The sequence below is a fragment of the Mustelus asterias genome, chromosome 12, assembly GCF_964213995.1.
Source record: "Mustelus asterias chromosome 12, sMusAst1.hap1.1, whole genome shotgun sequence".
Classification (NCBI taxonomy): Eukaryota; Metazoa; Chordata; class Chondrichthyes; order Carcharhiniformes; family Triakidae; genus Mustelus; species Mustelus asterias.
The window spans coordinates 1602903-1626479 of NC_135812.1; the positions used below are offsets into that span (position 1 = coordinate 1602903).

The window sequence follows — 23577 nt, forward strand, 5'->3', positions numbered from 1 at the left end:
CACATTTTATGGACCCCAACCATCGCGTTAAAACGGAGCTCCACTGTATATAGTTACAAGTAGCTAATAAAGACTTACTATTAACATACAGAAGACTACATAGACTTCTTTAACAGGCATGTTCTGTAACCAACACCAATACAACATAGTGGCAGCTGGGAATCAAAACACCCAAACCTCATAATGAATGCTCAAAACTAAGGGTAAGAAAACCTTCAACGGATTGTGAACTGAAAGGTGCTCCCTGCTGAAGCTACAAACACTGAGAAAATTCACCAGGTAAACTTCCACAGGCCGGAAGTTGAAGGCAGAAGTTTTACTACAGCAGAAGACTCCATAGAATCTCCCTTGAAAGTACAGCTTCAACACGCAGAACGAGCAAGGGTGAGCTAAATATTTTAACTTCCAGGCTGCAGCCAGTCCTGAGATTGCTTTTTCACGAATTCAATCACAAACATTGTTTGAAACGAAACCCGTTGCTAATCCCAATTCAGACCCTTCACACACATGGCCCCCAGGTTGAACAGAAGAAAAAAACAATGAATAATTAACTTGCTGAACTCTCAGTAACATTGCGACCGCCCGAATCCTTAAACAGCAAATCTGCGGTTAATTTAAGTACCTCACCACTCACAATGCTACACTGCTGAACAGATCAAGTTGGTAGACAGGCCATTGCCAAACATTCCTCTTCCAGAATAACACCAACACCATTTGGTGAAGCTTCCCGTTCCCATGGGAAAACCAATGTTCGAAATTGAACTGTGACACCATCTTAAAAACCTGCATTCCAGGGGTTGGCAACCTGCGGGGGAGGGGCACGTATGACCCACCTGAGCTCTGATTGCGGATCACGAGACATTTTGCTGACCGCAGGGTTGCCACATTCCACTCATTTCCATCCCTAGTTTTTTTCTTATCGATGTGACTGAAGTGATTCGCACGTAAAGCACGGACAGGTGAAGTGAGGTGTGTGCTGATCGCTCACAACACTGACTGTGAGAGCCATGCGCTCCCTCTGTGTCCAAAGTGTAATTATTTGTTTCGTTTTTACCATTTGAAGTTGATGACAGTTCTATTGATATACTAATGGTTAAGCATTTTCTATACCTCATTATGAAATATTCAGCATATATTAAATGTATTTAATCTTATTCATGGGGTCGTGGTTAGTGAACAAGCCCGATTTCAATCTTGCGACCCACTGAGATGAAGGAGAGCCACTCATGCAACCCACTCACTGGCCTAGATTCCCCATCACTCTGGTGATCTCTTAAAGCTGCACCCGCACCTTAAAAATCTTTAACAATGATCACAATTCCACACTTTCTACTCCAATGGGACTCACCCAAGGCCTAAGCCAGTCGCAAAATTGGCATCTTTGGAGAGAAAGAATTCTAAGATACAGAAGTGCTTTGGGTTTACATATCATAGAATCATCACAGTACAGAAGGAGGCCATTCGGCCCATCGAAACTGTACCGACCACAATCCCACCCAGACTCTATTCCTGTAACTCTCATTTACCCCTGACACGAGGGTCAATTTAGCATGGCCAATCAACCTAACCCGCAAAAAATCAGAAGCGGAACAAATAAACACACTCCTTTACTCAATAGGGTCAATTGCAGGTGGCATCATTGCACAACAGCATATTAATAAGTCATCTGCCAAATTTGAGGAGGTTTTCATAGAATCATAGAAACCCTACAGTGAAGAAGGAGGCCATTCGGCCCATCGAGTCTGCACCGACCACAATCCCACCCAGGCCCTACCCCCATGTCCCTACACATTTACCTGCTAATCCCTCTAACCTACGCATCTCAGGACACTAAGGGACAATTTTAGCATGGCCAATCAACCTAACCCGCACATCTTTGGACTTTTAAAATCCTGTGCCATTTGTTTCAACTTCAGAGCCAACAAAATATTGGAAAGAGCCAAATTGCATAAGAGTGTCCAACTGACTGGGAACCTGTCAATTCCAACTGACTGGGAACCTGTTAATTCCGACTGACTGGGAACCTGTTAATTCCGACTGACAGGGGAAGCTGTCTATTGCTTCATAAATGATCTCCACAGGCTGGCAGATGGGTGTGAAATATAGGGGTTAAAGTCTGGGTTCATTTGAGATAGAACCATAATAAATATTGCAGCTGATTCACTCTCTGACCACCGACTAGCTAAAGATGATCTAACCCTAGACAAGGCAATCCAGATGGTCCAACTGAACTACATGAGCAGCACACGACAATTCTACGGGAAGAGAATACAACCTGGGGCAGAAGCCAACCCTGACTCCAGCCGATCAGGCCACAAAGACACAGGAACAATCCAAATCAGGGGAAGCAATTCCTGAACCGCCCAGCAGAGTGACTTTATTAATGAAACACGCCTACATGGCCACGCCATCCAAACATCCACATCTGCAGACCGTGGCTGATAAGGCAATTCTCCTTCTGGTTCATCCCAGTTCTCACTCTCTTGTCTGTTTTTCAGCTTGTTTGTGAGCCCATCTGTAGCTGTGGGAACTTCACAGCAAGTTTCTCAGGGGAACTCTGCTACATTCAATGATTTTAACCCTTTCAGCAGGGTTACAGTTGCCTTCTCCAATCTGCCGGGACTGTTCCAGAATCTACAGAGTTTTGGAGGATAGCAATCAATCCATCCACTATTTCCGTGCCCACCTCCTTTAGTACCGATTATCGGTCCTGGGGATTTATCGCCTCTTGGTCCTATTAATTTATCCAGCACTATATTTCTAGTAATACTAATTTCCTTCAATTCCTCCTTCTGGCTAGACCCTTGGTTCCCTCGTATTTCTGGGAAGTTATCTGTGTCTTCCTACATGAAGACAGAACTAAAATTGCTCTCATTCTTTATCATCCTTTGCTGAATTCTGAACTGTTCCCAATCCTCAGGCTTGCTACTTTTTTCAGCAACTTTATCTGACTCCTCTTTGGATAGAATACTTTCCTTAATGTCATTTGTGAGCTGCTTTTCTTCTTACATTTTTGTGCCAGAAAGGAATGCATACATTTGTTCCTTAAATTTTAGCCATGCCTTTTAATGTACTTCCCCAATTTATTCTAGATGACCTGTGCCTCGTACCTCGGTGATTTCCTTTATTTCGATTTCAGATTATGTGTTCAAGTCTCTGAAGTGGGAAGGTTCATGCGTGAAAGAGTAGAGTTGGGGTAGGAAGGCGGCACAAGGTTTTTCTTGGATCCTAGGCTCCAGAATTCATTGGATGTGGGCACTGCTGGGCCAACATTTATTACGTATCCCTAACTTCCCTCCAACTACATCATTTCAAAGTTCTGTTAGAGTTAGCCAAATTGCTGTGGGCCTGGAGTCACGCGTAGGCCAGGCCAGGTGAGGACAGGATGGGATTTTACAACTATTGACAATAATAATCAGTAGATTTTTATTGGATTGTAATTTCACCATCTGCCGTGGTGGGATTTGAACTCGGGTCCCCAGAGTATTACCCTGGCTCTCTGGATTACCAGTCCAGTGACAATACCACTACACCACCACTTTCCCACTCTCTGTAGATGAATTTCTACTTTAGTGAGTGAGCTGCGATAGCTGCTTCCAATAGAAAGGACAGCTACAGGGTGCATGGCGTTTTGCTGAACATTTCCCTGGTATTTGTTCCAAACACTCACAGTAATGGAGACAATGGGGAATCTCAATGAACAATGCCTGCTCTCACCCTCTCCATTACATCACCCTGATCTGTGACAGCACCATGTCACTCTGATATTGTCTGTGGGAGAGTAAGCCCCAACAAAACAATACCGCTGGACTGAGCACTCACACACTTCCTCAAATACACATTGCTCCCTGCCCCTCACTGCACACCAGACACCCCACAGGGCTCTCCCCCCACTCCGACCGGACTCCCCTTCCCCCCTCGCCCCCACTCCGGCCAGAATCTCTCCTCCCACTCCGGCCACACCACCCTCCCCCTGCCCCCCCTCCGGCCGGACACCCCCCTACCCCCACTCCGGCCGGACACCCCTCCCCCTCCCCCTCACTCCGGCTGGACTCTCTCCCTCCAATCCGCCACACCCGCCCACCCCCCACCACCCCACCCCCCCTCACTCCGGCCGGACACCCCTCCCCCTCCCCCTCACTCCGGCTGGACTCTCTCCCTCCAATCCGCCACACCCGCCCCCCCCCTCCCCCCCACTCTGGCTGGGCATCCCCCTGCCCCCCCACTCCGGCCGGACATCCCCCTACCCCCACTCCGGCCGGACACCCCTCCCCTTCACTCCGGCTGGACTCTCTCCCTCCAACCGCCACACCCCCCCCCCCCCACTCTGGCCGGACACCCCCCTTTGGGAGGAATTTTCCAGCCGTGCTTGCCCCAAAGCCGGAAAATCCCTCCCAAAGTCAATGGATCTTTGTATGGTCGAGGTCCCGCCCGCTACAATTCCCATGGCAGGCGTGAGGTAAAACTCAGCAATCTGTCTCCCTGTTACTCTCACTGTTACTCTCACTGTTACTCCCACTCTGTCTCACTGTTACTCTCACTCTGTCTCACTGTTACTCTCACTGTTACTCCCACTCTGTCTCACTGTTACTCCCACTCTGTCTCACTGTTACTCCCACTCTGTCTCACTGTTACTCCCACTCTGTCTCACTGTTACTCTCACTGTTACTCCCACTCTGTCTCACTGTTACTCCCACTCTGTCTCACTGTTACTCCCACTCTGTCTCACTGTTACTCCCACTCTGTCTCACTGTTACTCCCACTCTGTCTCACTGTTACTCCCACTCTGTCTCACTGTTACTCTCACTGTTACTCCCACTCTGTCTCACTGTTACTCCCACTCTGTCTCACTGTTACTCCCACTCTGTCTCACTGTTACTCCCACTCTGTCTCACTGTTACTCCCACTCTGTCTCACTGTTACTCCCACTCTGTCTCACTGTTACTCTCACTGTTACTCTCACTCTGTCTCACTGTTACTCTCACTCTGTCTCACTGTTATTCTTACTGTTACTCGCACTCTCTCACTTTTACTCGCACTCTATCACACACTCCTGGCATCATTACTACAAACAAAATCTCAGGCAAGAATCCCAAACCTTGTTCCTGATCCTCTGCCTTTCCAGGTTGATTTCCCATTTTCCCCAACTGCTCTGGGCAGTGTTTGTTGGTCTGGGAGCTGCGATGTGTTGCTGTACATTTGGAGGAGGAGCAGAGATATCCCAGACAAGTTCTACATTCAGTCTGACCAAGGGCTAGAGGTGGGTCTGATGCCTTTGAGTGACATTTTTCAATCAGCCTGATTCTCAGTGAAAAGCCAATCCTAAACGACTCTCAATAACATTCAGCCCTTTCATTCCCAACACTTAATGCTAAACCCAGCTCAATCGTTCCTTTCTCGATTGTATTTTCATTCTTCTCGCCCTCTCTCAAAGGTTCAAATTGTTCCCTGTGATGAGTTGGACTGGGCCTCGTGCTGGAATGGGAATGTTTGAGGATTTCAGTGAACCTCACTGTTCACACTATCTGTGTTACTGGACATAAACACAGCTGCCTATAGAAAGGCTGCTGCCTATAGAAAGACTGCTGCCTATAGAAAGGCTGCTGCCTATGTCTTGGATATGATGTGGAGATGCCGGCGTTGGACTGGGATGGGCACAGTAAGAAGTCTCACAACATCAGGTTAAAGTCCAACAGGTTTATTTGGTAGCACAAGCCACAAGCTTTCAGAGCACTGCCCCTTCATCAGGTGACTCTCCCCGTGTCTGCTTGGGCTTCCTCCAGGTGCTCAGGTTTCCTCCCACAGTCCGAAAGGAGTGCTGGTTTGGTGCATTGTCCGTGCTAAATTCTCCCTCAGTGTACCCGAACAGGCGCCGGAGTGTGGCAACTAGGGGATTTTCACAGTAACTTCATTGCAGTGTTAATGTAAGCTTACTTGTGACACTAATAAATAAACTTTAAACTTAAAAAAAAGTAAGTCTGCTGTCTATAGAAACACTCGGGGGGGGAGGGTCACTGGCTTGGGACAGGGAGTGGGTGAAGGGTGCTGATGGTGGGGGTGTCATTGGTCCTGGGGGGTCACAAGCTCCAGGGGGTGGGGTTTACCCTCCCGGGGGCAGGGGGGGGGTGGGCAGGTGGGCACTGCCCATCGGTCACAGGATTGGACAGGGCGAGCTGTTACTGTTGTATTTTAAATAGATTTTGAATCTTTGGAATTGTGGATCATCTGTCACTGAGTTTGTTCAGCATGGAGATTGACAGGTTTTTGGTTTCTCTGGGAATGATATGGGGAGCAGGCAGGAAAGGGGATTTGAGGCTAAAAATCAGCAGGGTTCAGTCTTCCCAAATCCAGAATCTTGTACTGCTCAATCTGGAATCCCATTCCCCGAAACCAGGATCTTGCTCCCCCCAAATCTGGAATGCCATTAGCCCAGTCCGGAATCTCATTCCCCCCAAAGCAGTATTCCATTCCCCAATCTGGAATGCCATTCCCCCTAAACCAGTATCTCGCTCCCCAGAGTCTGGAATCCCACTCTCCCTATATCGGAATAAACCTTTCCACTAAACCAGTACCCGTTTCCACCAGTTTGGAATCCTGTTATCCCAAACCGGAATTCTGTTACCTCAAACTGGAATCCCAATCTCTCAAACTGGATTCACATTCCCCCAAACCAGAATTCCATTTCTCCAAACCAGCACCCCCCATTCCCTCCAGTCTGGAACCCCATTCCTCCAAACAGGAAGTGGATTCCCCCAAACTAGAATCCTGTACCCCTAAGCCGGAATCCCAGTTCCACAGTCCTCCCCCAATTGTTGCAGAGAGATGCCATCAATGCGGGACTTGAAGGTGCGTGGGGAGAATCAGAACCTCGGATACTAAGTACCTGGAGCTCTGGTTTGTGCTTTTCCCAAACCCTGATTGTCTGCTCAAGAGCCTCGACCGCGTCCTGCTCTGCTGCCAATTGAGGCCATTAAGTGGGTAAGTGCTGCCTGCTTAAAGGCCTCATCCCACAGCTGCTGCTATTAACCTCGTGACCCGGGGGCAGGCAAGGGGGGGCTTGCCGCGTGGGAGGACGACATGCGAACCGGTACAGAGTTGTTTGAATGCCTGATTGAGAAACCTGGCATGGGGAAGGGGGCTGGGCAATGAGAGCCTTCGCCTTGCCCATTCTGCTGAGTCCCCTCCCGCACTGCCCCCACCCTGTGACGTTACCTCCTCCTTCCTTCACTCAACTGTGTCTTAGGTTCCAGCGATGTTCCCAAGCTTCAGGTGGGTGTCGTACTGGCAGCAGCCGCCATGTCTCAGTGGCACTGCCATTCAATAGTGCTGCCAGCCTGTGACTGGCCAGCAGCTCTTGGCGGACAGGAACTTTGCCCCTTGATCCCGGGAAGACCTGTCTCTGTCCAGCTCAGTGCATGGCTGACACATTAGGCCTTGGTTAAAATCGGTGATGTGGGACTCGTGCTGGTGGCAAGACCCCCAACATCTCCGTTAAATCCAGCCCAGTCACAGTTGGCAGGCAGTGCTGATTGTGGCTATAACGTATCAGCCAATACCTCAGCTCAGGCCTGCTCTCCGTGTGCTGCAGGGAACTGCCCTGATCTGGTGATCTCCTACCTGAGCTGTTCCTTGCCTTGTCCTCAGTGAGCTCAGTGATGGTTCCCATGGTAATAGTCTTCTTCAGTCTCGATGAGTTTGAGGCCAGGCTGCCTCCAGCCTTTGGCAATAACTCCTCGCTGCTTCTGCTCTTCACCTGAGGGAAGAGACTGGAGATTACTGACCGAATGGTGACGGTCTCACTGAGGCAGCTACTACAATATCGTAATAAATTCACAATGTCATCGTGAGAACCGTCACACACACACAAAGAAAGAACAAAGAACAGTACAGCACAGGAACAGGCCCTTTGGCCCTTCAATTCTGTGCTGATACCCTAACTAAAGAAAAAAACCCTTCTGTCTTTACTCGGTCCGTATCCCTCTATTCCCTCCCTATTCGTGTACTGATCTAGATGCCTTCCATGCACACACACACATATGTGCACACACACACATACATGTGCACACACACACACACACACGTGTGTGCGCACACACGTGCACACATACATATGTGCACACACATACACGCTCACATACACACACACATATGTGCGCACACACACACACGTGTGTGCACACACACACGTGCACACATACATATGTGCACACACATACATACTCACATACACACATATGTGCACATACGCACACACATACACATCCAAAATGTTCAGCTAACTCCAGCATTCACAGTTGTTTGGGAAGAGTTCTAGGTTTCCACTCCCCACTGTGTGAAGAAGTGATTTCTGAGTGGTTGCGACTTGTTCTTCAGTTTTGCTTTCACTGAGCACTGATCTTTATTGTCCTGTTAACACATTCTGCTCTTACCTTTATCCCACTATTAGCACTTTCTCTCGTCTTTCCCAATGCCATTAACACTTCCTTTGCCTTGAGCCCTAAACATTTTTGTGCAATCTCTAGCTCACACCGATCACTGATCTTCGATTTTGCTCCCCGCCCCCACCACCCGGCAGTATAATATCTAAATAAATAAAAGCAAATATCTGCGGGGGGAAGAGGAAGTGTTAACATTGCGACTCCGTATGACTCTCTGACTGAAAATGTTTCTCTCTCCAGATGTTGCCGGACATGCTGACTGTTTCCAGTGCTTTTTGTTTTTATTTCACATTTCCAGCATCCGCAGGATTTTGCTTTAATCTTGCTTCCCGAGCGGCCTGGCTCCAAATTGGAGGCTCAGCCTTCTTGTTCTAGACAACCCTCACCAGAGGAAATAGTTTCTCTCGATCGACTTCATATCTGGACAGCCGACATCTGAACTGTGCTGGGACCAGTGATCTTGCAAGCCACATAACTTGGGAAGTAGAATAGTTTTAAACTAAACAGAGGGCTGGGGCGGTTCTGGAGAGGGGAAACATTGGCTTACAAAGCAAAAGGAGGCGACAGCCTTGCAAGGCAGCGATTTAGGTAATGATACCCAGAATGTGACAGGAAAGGACAGCATGTACAAATAAAAAAAAACAGCAGCAAATAGGGTCAAGGGGGAAAAAATTGATTAAAAGGCTGCTTTGCAGCTCCAGGGACCCAGGTTCAACTCCAGCCTTAGGTCTGTGTGGAATTTGCATGTTCTCCCCGTGTCTGCGTGGATTTCGTCCGGGTGCTCCGGTTTCCACCCACACTCCAAAGAAGAGCAGGTTAGATGGATTGGCCATGCTAAATGTGTGGGATAACAGGTGAGGGCCTGAGTAACATACTCGGTCAGAAAGTTAGTGCAGACCCGATAGGCTGAATGGCCTTCTCCTGCGCTGTAGGGATTCGATGAAACGGGCAGCACCTGATTTGCTTGTCAATGGCGTCCAACATCCTGTTGATGTCTGCATCCCCGACTCGAGCAAGTGTGAGTCCAATGCACCATTCCCCTGATGACCCATCTCAAGTGAGTCTTCAATTCCCACACCCTTCATACCCCCAAAAACTGACCCCAACTCCTTTCTCTTCCAGGACCTCCATCAGATGAGGTCGGCCCATCCAGGGTCGCAGGTCCCGTCCAAGCCCTCAGAGCATCTAGACTGCAGCCCCAGGGAGGACACCGAATTCTCGGCACTGCTTTCACCAGCACCAAGCACCAGCGCAGGGACACTCATCTCATGGGAAATGTTAGCGGTCTGGCTTCCAGGGCGCTCTCTGCTGCGGCTGGCTTCCAGGGCGCTCTCTGCTGCGTCTGGCTTCCAGGGCGCTCTCTGCTGCGTCTGGCTTCCAGGGCGCTCTCTGCTGCGTCTGGCTTCCAGGGCGCTCTCTGCTGCGTCTGGCTTCTGGGCCACTCTCTGGTGAGCACCACACAGCTGCTGCTGCAAATCGGGTGGAGATAGGCACTTCTGAGTGAGCCGGCATTCAGAGGACTGCTGGCTCCCAGGAACCAGCTGCCCCAAAGGCAGATGTTGATCCTCTGGAAGATCTACAGGAGAGATTGTCAGCAACATTCCAGCAATTGCAAGGCCATCTGAAGGGGTCGGAAGCCTTCTCCTGCCACAATGGTGCCGCAATGTGTGATACGCAGGCCAACACTGCAAGGATGGCAACTGCAGTGGAAAGCCTGGGGCAAGACAACCAAGCCATGTCTGATGATGTCCAAGGTTTGGCTCATTCTATGATGCCCATGGCTGAGACCCACAACAACAGATCCCAGTCACACATGGACATGATTCAGAAGCAGAGGGACACTGCTGAGGCATTCCAGATCTCGGCCCAGTCAGAGCTCTATGGCTGAGGGCTCTCTCCACTCACGTTCTTTGTATCTTAAAGACTTGATTAGCTGTAAGTATTCGCATTCCAACCATTATTCATGTAAATTGAGTCTGTGTCTTTATATGCCCTGTTTGTAAACAGAATTCCCACTCACCTGAAGAAGGGGCTTGGGGCTCCGAAAGCTTGTGTGGCTTTTGCTACCAAATAAACCTGTTGGACTTTACCCTGGTGTTGTTAAACTTCTTACTGTGTTCACCCCAGTCCAACGCCGGCATCTCCACATCTTGGTCACAGAAGACAGAGGGTGGTAGTGGAAGGGTCATTTTCCGGCTGGATGCCTGTGACTAGTGGTGTTCCGCAGGGCTCTGTATTGGGACCTCTGCTGTTTGTGATTTATATAAACGATCTGGAAGAAGGTGTAACTGGGGTGATCAGTAAGTTTGAAAATGACGCGAAAATGGCTGGTTTACCAGGATGTTGCCTGGTATGGAGGGTCTTAGCTATGAGGAGAGATTAGGTAAACTGGGGTTGTTCTCCCTGGAAAGATGGAGGATGAGGGGCGACCTAATAGAGGTGTGTAAAATTAAGAAGGGCATAGATAGAGTGAACAGTGGGAAGCTTTTTCCCAGGTCGGAGGTGACGAACACAAGGGGTCACGGGTTCAAGGTGAGGGGGGCAAGGTTCAACACAGATGTCAGGGGGACGTATTTTACACAGAGGGTGGTGGGGGCCTGGAATGCACTGCCAAGCAAGGTGATTGAGGCGGACACGCTGGGATCATGTAAGACTTATTTAGATAACCACATGAACAGACTGGGAATAGAGGGATACAAACAAATGGTCTAGTGGGCACATGAGCGGCACAGGCTTGGAGGGCTGAAGGGCCTGTTCCTCTGCTGTATTGTTCTTTGTTCTTGGTGTGGGAGAGGTGCAGCGTGTGGGCGAGGTGCAGAGTGTGGGAGAGGTGCAGAGTGTGGGAGAGGTGCAGTGTGGGAGAGATGCAGAGTGTGGGAGAGGTGCAGTGCATGGGGAGAGGTGCAGTGTGTGGGAGAGGTGCAGAGTGTGGGAGAGGTGCTGAATGTGGGAGAGATGCAGTGTGTGGGAGAGGTGCAGTGTGTGGGAGAGGTGCAGTGCATGGGGAGAGGTGCTGTGTGGGGAGAGGTGCTGTGTGGGAGAGGTGCAGTGTGGGGAGAGGTACAGTGTGGGGAGAGGTGCAGTGTGGGAGAGGTGCAGTGTGGGGAGAGGTGCAGTGTGTGGGGAGAGGTGCAGTGTGTGGGAGAGGTGCAGTGTGGGAGAGGTGCAGTGTGGGGAGAGGTGCTGTGTGGGAGAGGTGCAGTGTGGGGAGAGGTGCAGTGTGTGGGAGAGGTGCAGTGTGGGGAGAGGTGCTGTCTGGGGAGAGGTGCTGTGTGGGAGAGGTGCTGTGTGGGAGAGGTGCTGTGTGGGAGAGGTGCTGTGTGGGAGAGGTGCAGTGTGGGGAGAGGTGCAGTGTGGGGAGAGGTGCAGTGTGTGGGAAAGTTGCAGTGTGGGGAGAGGTGCTGTGTGGGAGAGGTGCAGGGTGTGGGAGAGGTGCTGTGTGGGGAGAGGTGCAGTGTGGGGAGAGGTGCTGTGTGGGGAGAGGTGCTGTGTGGGGAGAGGTGCAGGGTGTGGGAGAGGTGCTGTGTGGGGAGAGGTGCAGTGTGGGGAGAGGTGCTGTGTGGGGAGAGGTGCTGTGTGGGGAGAGGTGCTGTGTGGGAGAGGTGCAGTGTGGGAGAGGTGCAGTGTGTGGGAGAGGTGCTGTGTGGGAGAGGTGCTGTGTGGGAGAGGTGCTGTGTGGGAGAGGTGCAGTGTGGGAGAGGTGCAGTGTGTGGGAGAGGTGCAGTGTGGGGAGAGGTGCTGTGTGGGGAGAGGTGCTGTGTGGGGAGAGGTGCAGGGTGTGGGAGAGGTGCTGTGTGGGGAGAGGTGCAGTGTGGGGAGAGGTGCTGTGTGGGGAGAGGTGCTGTGTGGGGAGAGGTGCAGGGTGTGGGAGAGGTGCTGTGTGGGGAGAGGTGCAGTGTGGGGAGAGGTGCTGTGTGGGGAGAGGTGCTGTGTGGGAGAGGTGCAGTGTGGGGAGAGGTGCAGTGTGGGAGAGGTGCAGCGTGTGGGAGAGGTGCAGTGTGGGGAGAGGTGCTGTGTGGGGAGAGGTGCAGGGTGTGGGAGAGGTGCTGTGTGGGGAGAGGTGCAGTGTGTGGGAGAGGTGCTGTGTGGGGAGAGGTGCAGTGTGGGGAGAGGTGCAGTGTGGGGAGAGGTGCTGTGTGGGGAGAGGTGCAGGGTGTGGGAGAGGTGCTGTGTGGGGAGAGGTGCTGTGTGGGAGAGGTGCTGTGTGGGGAGAGGTGCAGTGTGGGAGAGGTGCAGTGTGGGAGAGGTGCTGTGTGGGGAGAGGTGCTGTGTGGGGAGAGGTGCAGTGTGTGGGAGAGGTGATGTGTGGGGAGAGGTGCAGTGTGGGAGAGGTGCTGTGTGGGGAGAGGTGCTGTGTGGGAGAGGTGCAGGGTGTGGGAGAGGTGCTGTGTGGGGAGAGGTGCAGTGTGGGGAGAGGTGCAGAGTGTGGGAGAGGTGCAGAGTGTGGGAGAGGTGCAGTGTGTGGGAGAGGTGCAGTGTGTGGGAGAGGTGCTGTGTGGGGAGAGGTGCAGTGTGTGGGAGAGGTGCTGTGTGGGGAGAGGTGCAGTGTGGGAGAGGTGCAGTGTGGGGAGAGGTGCAGTGTGTGGGAGAGGTGCTGTGTGGGGAGAGGTGCAGTGTGGGAGAGGTGCAGTGTGGGGAGAGGTGCAGTGTGGGAGAGGTGCTGTGTGGGAGAGGTGCAGGGTGTGGGAGAGGTGCTGTGTGGGGAGAGGTGCAGTGTGGGGAGAGGTTCAGTGTGGGAGAGGTGCAGTGTGTGGGAGAGGTGCTGTGTGGGGAGAGGTGCTGTGTGGGAGAGGTGCAGTGTGGGGAGAGGTGCAGTGTGGGAGAGGTGCTGTGTGGGGAGAGGTGCAGTGTGGGGAGAGGTGCTGTGTGGGGAGAGGTGCAGTGTGTGGGAGAGGTGCTGTGTGGGGAGAGGTGCAGTGTGGGAGAGGTGCAGTGTGGGGAGAGGTGCAGTGTGTGGGAGAGGTGCTGTGTGGGGAGAGGTGCAGTGTGGGAGAGGTGCAGTGTGGGGAGAGGTGCAGTGTGGGAGAGGTGCTGTGTGGGAGAGGTGCAGGGTGTGGGAGAGGTGCTGTGTGGGGAGAGGTGCAGTGTGGGGAGAGGTTCAGTGTGGGAGAGGTGCAGTGTGTGGGAGAGGTGCTGTGTGGGAGAGGTGCAGTGTGGGGAGAGGTGCAGTGTGGGAGAGGTGCTGTGTGGGGAGAGGTGCAGTGTGGGGAGAGGTGCTGTGTGGGGAGAGGTGCAGTGTGGGGAGAGGTGCAGTGTGGGGAGAGGTGCTGTGTGGGGAGAGGTGCAGTGTGGGAGAGGTGCTGTGTGGGGAGAGGTGCAGTGTGGGGAGAGGTGCTGTGTGGGGAGAGGTGCAGTGTGGGAGAGGTGCAGTGTGGGGAGAGGTGCAGTGTGGGAGAGGTGCTGTGTGGGGAGAGGTGCAGTGTGGGGAGAGGGGCTGTGTGGGGAGAGGTGCAGTGTGGGAGAGGTGCAGTGTGGGAGAGGTGCTGTGTGGGGAGAGGTGCAGTGTGGGGAGAGGTGCTGTGTGGGGAGAGGTGCAGTGTGGGAGAGGTGCAGTGTGGGGAGAGGTGCAGTGTGGGAGAGGTGCTGTGTGGGGAGAGGTGCAGTGTGGGAGAGGTGCAGTGTGGGGAGAGGTGCAGGGTGTGGGAGAGATGTGGCATGGCAATGGCATGTCACTTTTAACATGCATTATTTAACCATGACCACATGCTACCAGTCTCTGCCTGTGTTTCTGTTTACATTTTTTCCCAGAAATGGATGTTAATTAAACATTAATTTTTTAAAAAATATTCTGTCGTGTGACCGTAGAATCTACAGTGCAGAAGGAGTCCATTTGGCCCATCGAGCCTGCACCGACAACAATCTCACCCATGTCCTGTCCTCTCCCAGTAACCCCACATACTTACCCTCCTAATCCCCCTGACATTAAGGGACAATTTATCATGGCCAATCACCCTAACCCGCACACTTTTGGACTGTGGGAGGAAACCGGAGCACCCGGAGGAAACCCACACAGACGGTCACCTGAGGCCGGGATTGACCCCTGATCTCTGGCGCTGTGAGGCAGCAGTGCTGACCACTGTGCCGTCCAAACAGATGCTGATTAATAATTTGCATATTTTTGCATTTTACTGTTTAATTACATAAACTATGTGGATGAAAACAGAAAACATAGACTCAGTTATCATAGCTATAACTCAGGGAGTTCTGTATGTGAAGTGTCATCCATTTTGGGTTTGAAACATGAAAGCAGAGTATTTGGATTTGAGTCTGCATGGACACAAACCATTACAATCTCAGGAAATCAAATGTAATCAAAAAGTCAAATGGAATGTTGGCCTTTCTCTCAAGGGGGCTGGAACACTGAGAGCGGGAAGTAATGCTTCAGTTGTACACAACTTTGGTTGGAGCCCTTCGGGTGAGTGTCAGACCAGCAGTAGTCAGCTTGTCTCTCTGGGATGATACATTTGCCTCCAAGTGGGTACAGGACAGATTAGCAGAATGATCCCTGGTCTAAATTCTGACAACAGGTTAAATAAACTAGCTTTGTATTCTCTTTAGGATTAAGGGGTGATCTAACTGAGGTGTTTAAGATGATTAAAGGAGTTGATATGGTCCATAAAATGTAGGAGCAGATGTAGGCCATTCGGCCTGCTGAGTCTGCTCCGCCATTCAAGGAGACCACAATGGATCTGATACAATAATCCTCAACTTCACTTTATCCCCATAACGAAGGTTTCATCGTTCTTTATATGGTCATGATTTCACATTATTGTGTGATGAACAACCCTGAGCTGCTATTTCTGGGCCATATAAAGGCAAACCTTTGTTAGCTGCCAGCCGATTGCAAAGATGGTTGCTGATCTTACCTGCACACTCCTACAATATAAAGTATCATCAGTCAGAGCACCATGTTCATGCTGATGCATTATCATGCTTACCTTTACCTAGTGAGCTGATACCACCAACTCGTTTTGCGAATATTCTTTATTATTCGCCGGTAGATCATTTACCCGTGACAGCTTCTCAAGTTCAGAGACATTCCAGAAATGATCCTGTGATGGGGAAGGTGATGGATTTGGTGTGGAAAGGAATGGTAGCTGGAACGCATCGTCCACATTGTGATTTGAAACCATAATGTGTCAAGACTGCTTGAGTTGACCGTCCAAGGTGGGTGTCTACTGTTGGGAACCCGAGTGATCATTCCTCCTGGTCTGCGTGGGAAGAGTTCTTGAACAACAACATGAAGGATATCCTGGTGTGGTCCGGATGAGGGAATTAACACGTGGTTATTTTTGGTGGCCGGGTCTGGATGCTCAGATTGAAGAAAAAGTGGGAGAGTGTCAATCCATGCACGAATAAGAAATACACCAGTGTTGTCTCCTTTACACCCTTTGGAGGGGCCTAAAATGCCATGGCAACGATTGCAGGTAGATTTTGTTGGTCCATTTGAGGCTTCCAGCTCAATTGGTTAGAGAGTTGGTTAGTGATGCACAGCAATGCCAACAGCAGGGGTCCAATTCCTATTTCGGCTGAGGTTATTCATGAAGGTTCCACCTTCTCAATCTTGTCCCTCGTCTGAGGTATGGCGATCCACAGATTAAATCACCACCAGTCAGCTCTCCCTCTCAAAGGAGAAAGCAGTCTTTGGTCATCTCAGACTATGGCAACATTACCATTCCTTTTACATGTTCTTAGTTATAATTGATTCACATTCAAACGGCCAGAAGTTGTTATCATGAGATCTACGACATCTGAACAAGCCACTGAACCTCTCCCACACTCTTCACCTCTCCCCACACTCTTCACCTCTCCCACACTCTGCACCTCTCCCCACACTGCACCTCTCCTCATGCATTGCACCTCTCCCACACGCTGCACCTCTCCCCACACTGCACCTCTCCTCATGCATTGCACCTCTCCCACACGCTGCACCTCTCCCCACACTGCACCTCTCCTCATGCATTGCACCTCTCCCACACGCTGCACCTCTCCCCACACTGCACCTCTCCTCATGCATTGCACCTCTCCCACACGCTGCACCTCTCCCCACACTGCACCTCTCCTCATGCATTGCACCTCTCCCACACTCTGCACCTCTCCCCACACTGCACCTCTCCTCATGCATTGCACCTCTCCCACACGCTGCACCTCTCCCCACACTGCACCTCTCCTCATGCATTGCACCAATCCCCACACTCTACCCTCTCCCCGCACCTGTCTCCTCTGAACTACAGCCCTTCCTAGCACTCCCCCACCCACTTTGGCAGCCCGCACACCCTCTCCATTCTACACTGCCGATGTCCTGAAGGATGGAGGAATTGGTGGACTGAAGGGAAGTACAAGGGAGTATAGTACAGCTAAATGGTGGTTGTAAGCGTGCATGGAGAAAGCCCATTGTGTAGTGGGCTGTGTCATACCTTGGTGAGCTGGGATTGTGTGCTGAAGGATAATGGGTATTTGGAGGTCTTTGTTGTGGTTGATGTGAGACTGGAAGCCCGCGGCCGGTCCATGCTCCGACTGCCCTGTTTGTTCACCGGAGTCACGGGTTTATTCACTGCACTCCTCATTTCCGCTTTCTCGGATAAACGTGACTGAAAGAGAACACAGAGCTGACCAATAAATTAGAGCAGACAGCAGATACTGAGAAACCGAGAATTACTGATTCATATCCTAACTCAAACCAAGATCTACACTGCCTCCTGATTTGTCAGTGGTTCAATTTAAAATTCTTATCATTCTTTTTAAAGCTCCCCCTTTTTGTTTCTACTAGCTTCTCCAAAAGATCCCATCGGAATAAACGGCCAGAAAGTTCTGATCATTGTGTGTGATTTTAATCTTCAAATAGGTTGAACAAAACAAATTGGCACATGGTGTGGAGGATAAGTTCATTCCAGATAGTTCCTTAGAACAATTCCTTGTGAGATCAGCCAGGGAACAGGATATTCTCAACCTGGAATGTAGCATGAGACAGGATCAATTAATGATCCCTCAGTAAAGATACTGTAGGGAAGAGTGATCATAACATGATATAATTTCATATTTTGTTTGAGGGTGAGAAATTTGGGGCTGAAACTAGTGTCTTAAACTTAAATAAAGGCAACCATTAAAGTTGTATTCCATGCACTCTGGCCTATTCAACGTCCTCGATTTTAATGACTTCACTGTTGATAGTCTGTCTTCATCCTTTGATTAGGCACTTAACAGCATTCCAGACTCAACACTGAGTTCAACAATTTCAGAATGGAAATGCTTTCCCTCCATTTTGTTTCATTTTCATTGCATGTTTCAATCTTGCTTCTCTCATTTTTGCTTCTGGACAGCAGCTGTTCATCGCTCTTCTGGACGCATTGCTTTTTTTCTTTCCTTGTCCCCTTAGCTGACTCTACTCCACCAAATTTTTTTATCATTACATCCCTTCTGTCTTCCAGCCTAGTATAGATCTTGCCTTTGCATTCCACCCCCAACTTTAAACTGCTTAAAATTTATTGCATTTTAAACTGTTCTCAGTTCTGATGCAAGGTCATTGACCTGAAGCATTAACTCTGTTTCTCTCCCCTACATGGGGCAGCTTAACTATCTTCACCTTCCCCTGACCTAACCCAATGCTTCCATCTTACTCACACCAGAAGGATCAGGTCAGTGCAATCGTGAGCAATGATCTGTGCTCAGACCAAGGGGCAGGATTTTCCAGTCCCACCAGCAGTGCACACTGCCGCGGGCAGGACTGGAACTTTTGGAGAGGGGCCATAAGTCAATTGAATTTTGGCCACTCACCAAACTTTCCAGACCTGCCATTGTGATGTGCGCTGTTGGCGAGACCAGAAAATCCCGGCCAAGATGTGGAATCCTTTGGGGTGGAGATAAGAAATAGCAAAGGGAAAAGTCACTGGAGGGTCTGCATGATGGGTACCCTGCCAGGAACTACATTGTAGGACAGAGTATACATCAAGAAATAATGGGAACTTGTAAGATAGTACAATTGGGGAGGATTTTCCATGCAACCTGCCGCGTGTTTCACAGAAGCGGAAGCAGCCCACCATGGACTGGTGGCGGGAACGCCAGTCCCCCCATTGTCAGCGGGGGTTCCCATTGAAAGCACATCTCGCCGCTGTGAAACCCGCGGCAGGGGAGCGCTGTCAGTAGAGCCGTAAGGTCACACTGCCGTGAACAACCAGAAAGTTCCGGCCATTGTGCGTGATTTTAATCTTCAAATAGATTGTATGAAACAAGTTGTCAAATGTGGTCTGGAAGATGAGTTCATTCCAGTTTCTTCGAACAATGTCTTGTGGAATCGACCAAGGATCAGGCTATTTTAGATCTGGGCTGGTACAATGAGACAAGATTATGGCCCTTTACAGTCAGAAACGGGAGAATTCATAATGAGGAATTGAAATTTGTACTTTGCTTCAGACTTCACAAAGGAAAACATGAATAATGTGCCAGATCCTGCGCGGATCAGCTGGCGGGGGTATTCACAGATATCTTCAACCTCTCTTTACAACAATCTGAGGTCCCTATCTGCTTCAAGAAGACGACTATCATCCCGGTACCAAAGAAAAACCAAGCAGCGTGCTTCAATGACTATCGGCCGGTGGCTCTGACATCCATCATTATGAAGTGCTTCGAAAGGTTAGTGATGGCACGAATCAATTCCAGCCTCCCGGACTGCCTGGATCCACTACAGATCACCTACTGCCGCAACAGGTCCACAGCAGACGCCATCTCCCTGGCCTTGCACTCAACCCTGGAACACCTAGATAACAAAGCCACCTATATCAGACTCCTATTTATTGAGAAAGTTGATCTTTCTCTATACCCTAACTATGACTGTAACACTACATTCTGCACTCTCGTTTCCTTCTCTATGAATGGTATGTTTTATCTGCATAGCGCGCAAGAAACAATATTTTTCACTGTATGTTAATACATGCGACAATAATAAATCAAATCAAATCAAAGAAGTGCTGAGAAAAACATGTTTTAGTGAGAAGCTGAAAGAAATCAGCATTAGTAGAGAAATGGTTTTACATAAGAACATAAGAACATAAGAAATAGGAGCAGGAGTAGGCCATCTAGCCCCTCGAGCCTGCCCCGCCATTCAATAAGATCATGGCTGATCTGACGTGGATCAGTACCACTTACCCGCCTGATCCCCATAACCCTTAATTCCCTTACCGATCAGGAATCCATCCATCCGCGCTTTAAACATATTCAGCGAGGTAGCCTCCACCACCTCAGTGGGCAGAGAATTCCAGAGATTCACCACCCTCTGGGAGAAGAAGTTCCTCCTCAACTCTGTCTTAAACCGACCCCCCTTTATTTTGAGGCTGTGTCCTCTAGTTTTGGGGAAATTGATGGGATTGAAGGTGGATGAATCTCCAGGTCCTGATAATCTTCATCCCAGAGTATTTCAGGAAGTGGCCCTGGAAATAGTGGATCCATTGGTGGTTATTTTCCAAAATTCTTTGGAATCTGGAATAGTTCCTGCAGATTGAAGGGTAGCTAATGTAAGCCCGCTATTCAAAAAGGGAGGTAGAGAGAAAACAGGCAACTATAGACCTGTGAGCCTAACGTCAGTACTGGGGAAGTTGCAAGAGTCCATTATCAAGGATTTCATAACTCGGCATTTGGAAGGCAGTGGTATAATCAGGCACAGTCAGCATGGATTTCCAAATGGGAAATCATGCTTGATGAATCTATTGGAAAGTTTTGAGGCTGTAACTAGTAGAGTTGACCAAGGAGGACCAGTGGATGTGGTTTATTTAGACTTTCAAAAGGCTTTCGACAAGGTCTCACATAACAGACTACTATGTAAAGTTAAAGCACATGGGATTGCAGGTAATGTCTTGAGATGAATAGAAAGCTGGTTCGCAGATAGGAAGCAAAGAGTTGGCATAAATGAGTCTTTTACTGATTGGCAGTCAGTTCTGCAGGGATCTGTGCTAGGACCCCAACTGTTCACATTATATATTAATGATTTGGAAGAGGGAGCTGAATGTATTATCTCCAAATTTGCAGATAACACAAAGTTGGTTGAGAGGGTGAGCTGTGAGGAGGATGCAGAGATGCTTCAGCATGATTTGGACAGGCTGAGCGTGTGGGCATCTGCATGGCAGATGCAGTATAATGTGGATAAATGTGAGGTTATCCACTTTGGTAGCAATAATAGGAAGAAAGGTCATCACTTGAATGGGTGTAAATAGAGAGAGGTTGGATACCCAGCGAGACCTTGGTGTCCTCGTGCATCAGTCACTGAAAGTAAGCACGCAGGTACAACAGGCAGTAAAGAAGGCAAATGGTATGTTCGCCTTCATAGCGAGAGGATTTGAGCATAGGGATAGGGATGTTTTGCTGAAATTGTATAAGGGATTGGTGAGGCCACACCTGGAGTATTGTGCACAGTTTTGTTGTCCTTATCCGAGGAAGGATGTCCTTGCTATAGAGGGAGTACAGCGAAGGTTTACCAGGCTGATTCCTGGGATGGCAGGTCTGTCATATGAGGAGAGACTAAGTCGGTTAGGATTATATTCACTGGAGTTTAGAAGAGTGAGAGGGGGTCTCATAGAAAATTATAAAATTCCAACAGGCTTGGACAGGGTAGATTCAGAAAGAACGTTCCCAATGGTGGGGAGTCCAGAACTAGGGTCATAGTTTGAGTGTAAGGGGTAAATCTTTTAGAACTGAGTGAGGAGAAATTTCTTCACCCAGAGGGTGGTGAATGTGTGGAATTCACTCCCACAGAAAGTAGTTGAGGCCAAGAAGTGTGACTTCAAGAAGAAATTAGCTATAGCTCTTTGGGCTAAAGGGATCAAAGGATACGGGAGGAAGGGGGATCAGGATATTGAATTCAATGATCAGCTATGATCAAGATGAATGGTGGAGCAGGCTCGAAGGGCTGAATGGCCTCCTCCTGCTTCTAGTTTATATGTTTCTAAGATGAATTAATGATTCCCTATTAAAGGATACTTTCGGGAAGGGTGATCACAACATTATATAATTTCACATTCGGTTTGAGGTGAGAAATTTGTGTCTGAAACTAGTGCCTTAAACTTAAATAAAGGGATCCTCTTGGAAGGAGCGGTCACAGTATGGCTGAATTTAAAATAAAGGTGGAGGGCAAAAAGGTAAAATCCAATACCAATGTCTTGTACTTAAACAAAATGGGATGAGGGAGGAGTTGGCTAAGGTAGACTGGGAGCAAAGATATTATAGTGGGACAATTGAGGAACAGTGGAGGACTTTCAAAGTAATTTTTCACAGTGCTCAGCAAAACTATATATCAGTGATAAGGAAGAACTGTAGGAAAAGAGATAATCAGACATGGATATCTAAGGAAATAAAGGAGGGCATCAAATTGAAAGAAAATGCATGGAGTGGCAGAGATTAGTGGGAAACTAGAAGATTGGGAAATCCTTAAAGGTCAACAGAAAGCCATGAAAAAAGCTATAAAGAAAAGGAAGATAGATTATGAGAGTAAACTAGCTCAGAATATAAAAACAGATAGCAAAAGTTTCTACAAATTTAGAAAACAAAAGAGTGTGGTTCAGATAAAGATTGGTCCTTTAGAGAATGAGAAGGGGGATTTAATAATGGAAAATGAGGAAATGACTAAGACATTGAACAGGTATTTTGTGTCGGTCTTCACAGTGGAAGACACAAATAACATGCCAAAAATTGATGACAAGGAGGCAAATAGCTTTGCTAATAGTCTTTATTTTCGCTAGTAGATCATTTGCCTGTGACAGCTTCCACAGTTCAGAGACATTCCAGAAATGATCCCATGATAAAGTAAAGTTTATTTATTAGTCACAAGTAAGGCTTACATTAACACTGCAATGAAGTTACTGTGAAATTCTCCTAGTCGCCACAGTCCGGCGCCTGTTTGAGTCAATTCATCTAACCAACACGTTTTTCAGACTGTGGGAGGAAATTGGAGCACCCAGAGGAAAGCCACGCAGACACTGGGAGAACGTGCAGACTCCGCACAGACAGTGACCCAAGCCAGGAATCGAACCCAGGTCCCTGAGCAGCAGTGCTAACCACTGCACTACCGTGCCACCCAGCTACTGTGCCACCCAGCTACTGTGCCACCCAGCTACTGTGCCACCCAGCTACTGTGCCGCCCAGGGGAAGGTGATGGATATGGTATTGAAAGGAACGATAGCTGGAATGCATTGTATGCATCCTGGTTTAAGAGCATATGTGACAAGGAAGCTTGAGTTGACCGTCCAAGGTAGGTGACTATTGTGGGGAATTTAATGATCATTCCTCCTAGTCTGCGTGGAAGAGTTCTTGAAGGACATCCTAGTAGAGTCTGGATGAAGGAATTAGCGTGTGGTTACTTTTGGTGGCCTGGTCTGGATGCTCAGATTGAAGAAAATGCGGGATAATGTCAATCCTGTGCATGAGTAAGAAATACACCACCATTGTCTCCTTTACACCGTTCAGAGTGACCTAAAATGCCATGGCAACAACTGAATATAGATTTTGCTGGTCCGTTTGAGGGTTACATGTTCTTAGTTATCATTGGTTCACTTTCAAAGCAGCCAGAAGTTATTATCGAGAGATCTACTGTAACTGAACAAACAATTGAAAAACTTGATGAAACTTTTGCAAGATTTAGTAAACCAAAACAGATTGTTGGTGATAATTTTTCACAGTTTACTTCACAAGAGTTTGAGGATTATCTCAGAGTTCATAATACTTAGCAAATAAAATCCGCACCTTATCATCCATCAACCAATGGATCAGCTGAAAGATTCGTACAATCCTTGACGCAATCTTTAAAAGTCTCAAGAGAGCAAGGTTCATTGTCACATCATGTGAATAGCTTTTTAGCATCTTATAGAAACACTACTCATGCGACTACCCAAGTTCACCCACGTTACTCTCTTAAAGCGAAAGTTGAGAACTACATGAGGTTATTACCTCCAGAAACTTCAGAGATAGTCAACACCAATCTCACGTTGCTGGATAAGAAGTGAGGGCAAAACAACACTCATTTTAAAGAGGAGATTGAGGGTTAGTGCGTAACGATGCCACAAATGAGAAATAAATACCAATCATAGTTTTAGCAAAAACAAGTCCAATTTCTTACACAGTTCAAACCGAAGATGAACTAGTTTGGCGTTGCCATGCT

General features: G+C 48.9%; 1 protein-coding gene across 9 annotated transcripts in view; it reads right to left on the reverse strand.

The window, feature by feature from the left end:
• Positions 1-23577, reverse strand: part of specc1 (sperm antigen with calponin homology and coiled-coil domains 1) — a 275302-nt gene that overhangs the window by 236865 nt on the left and 14860 nt on the right. For all 9 annotated transcript variants that reach the window (XR_013499063.1, XM_078224557.1, XM_078224561.1 and 6 more), the window contains exons 2-3: positions 16856-17029; positions 7618-7753 (exon numbers count right to left, since the gene is read on the reverse strand). Coding sequence is in view for 8 of the 9 variants with exons in the window: in XM_078224557.1 (XP_078080683.1) it covers positions 7618-7753; positions 16856-17005 (286 nt within the window). In the remaining variant the exon portion in view is untranslated. The remainder of the gene's footprint in view (positions 1-7617; positions 7754-16855; positions 17030-23577) is intronic.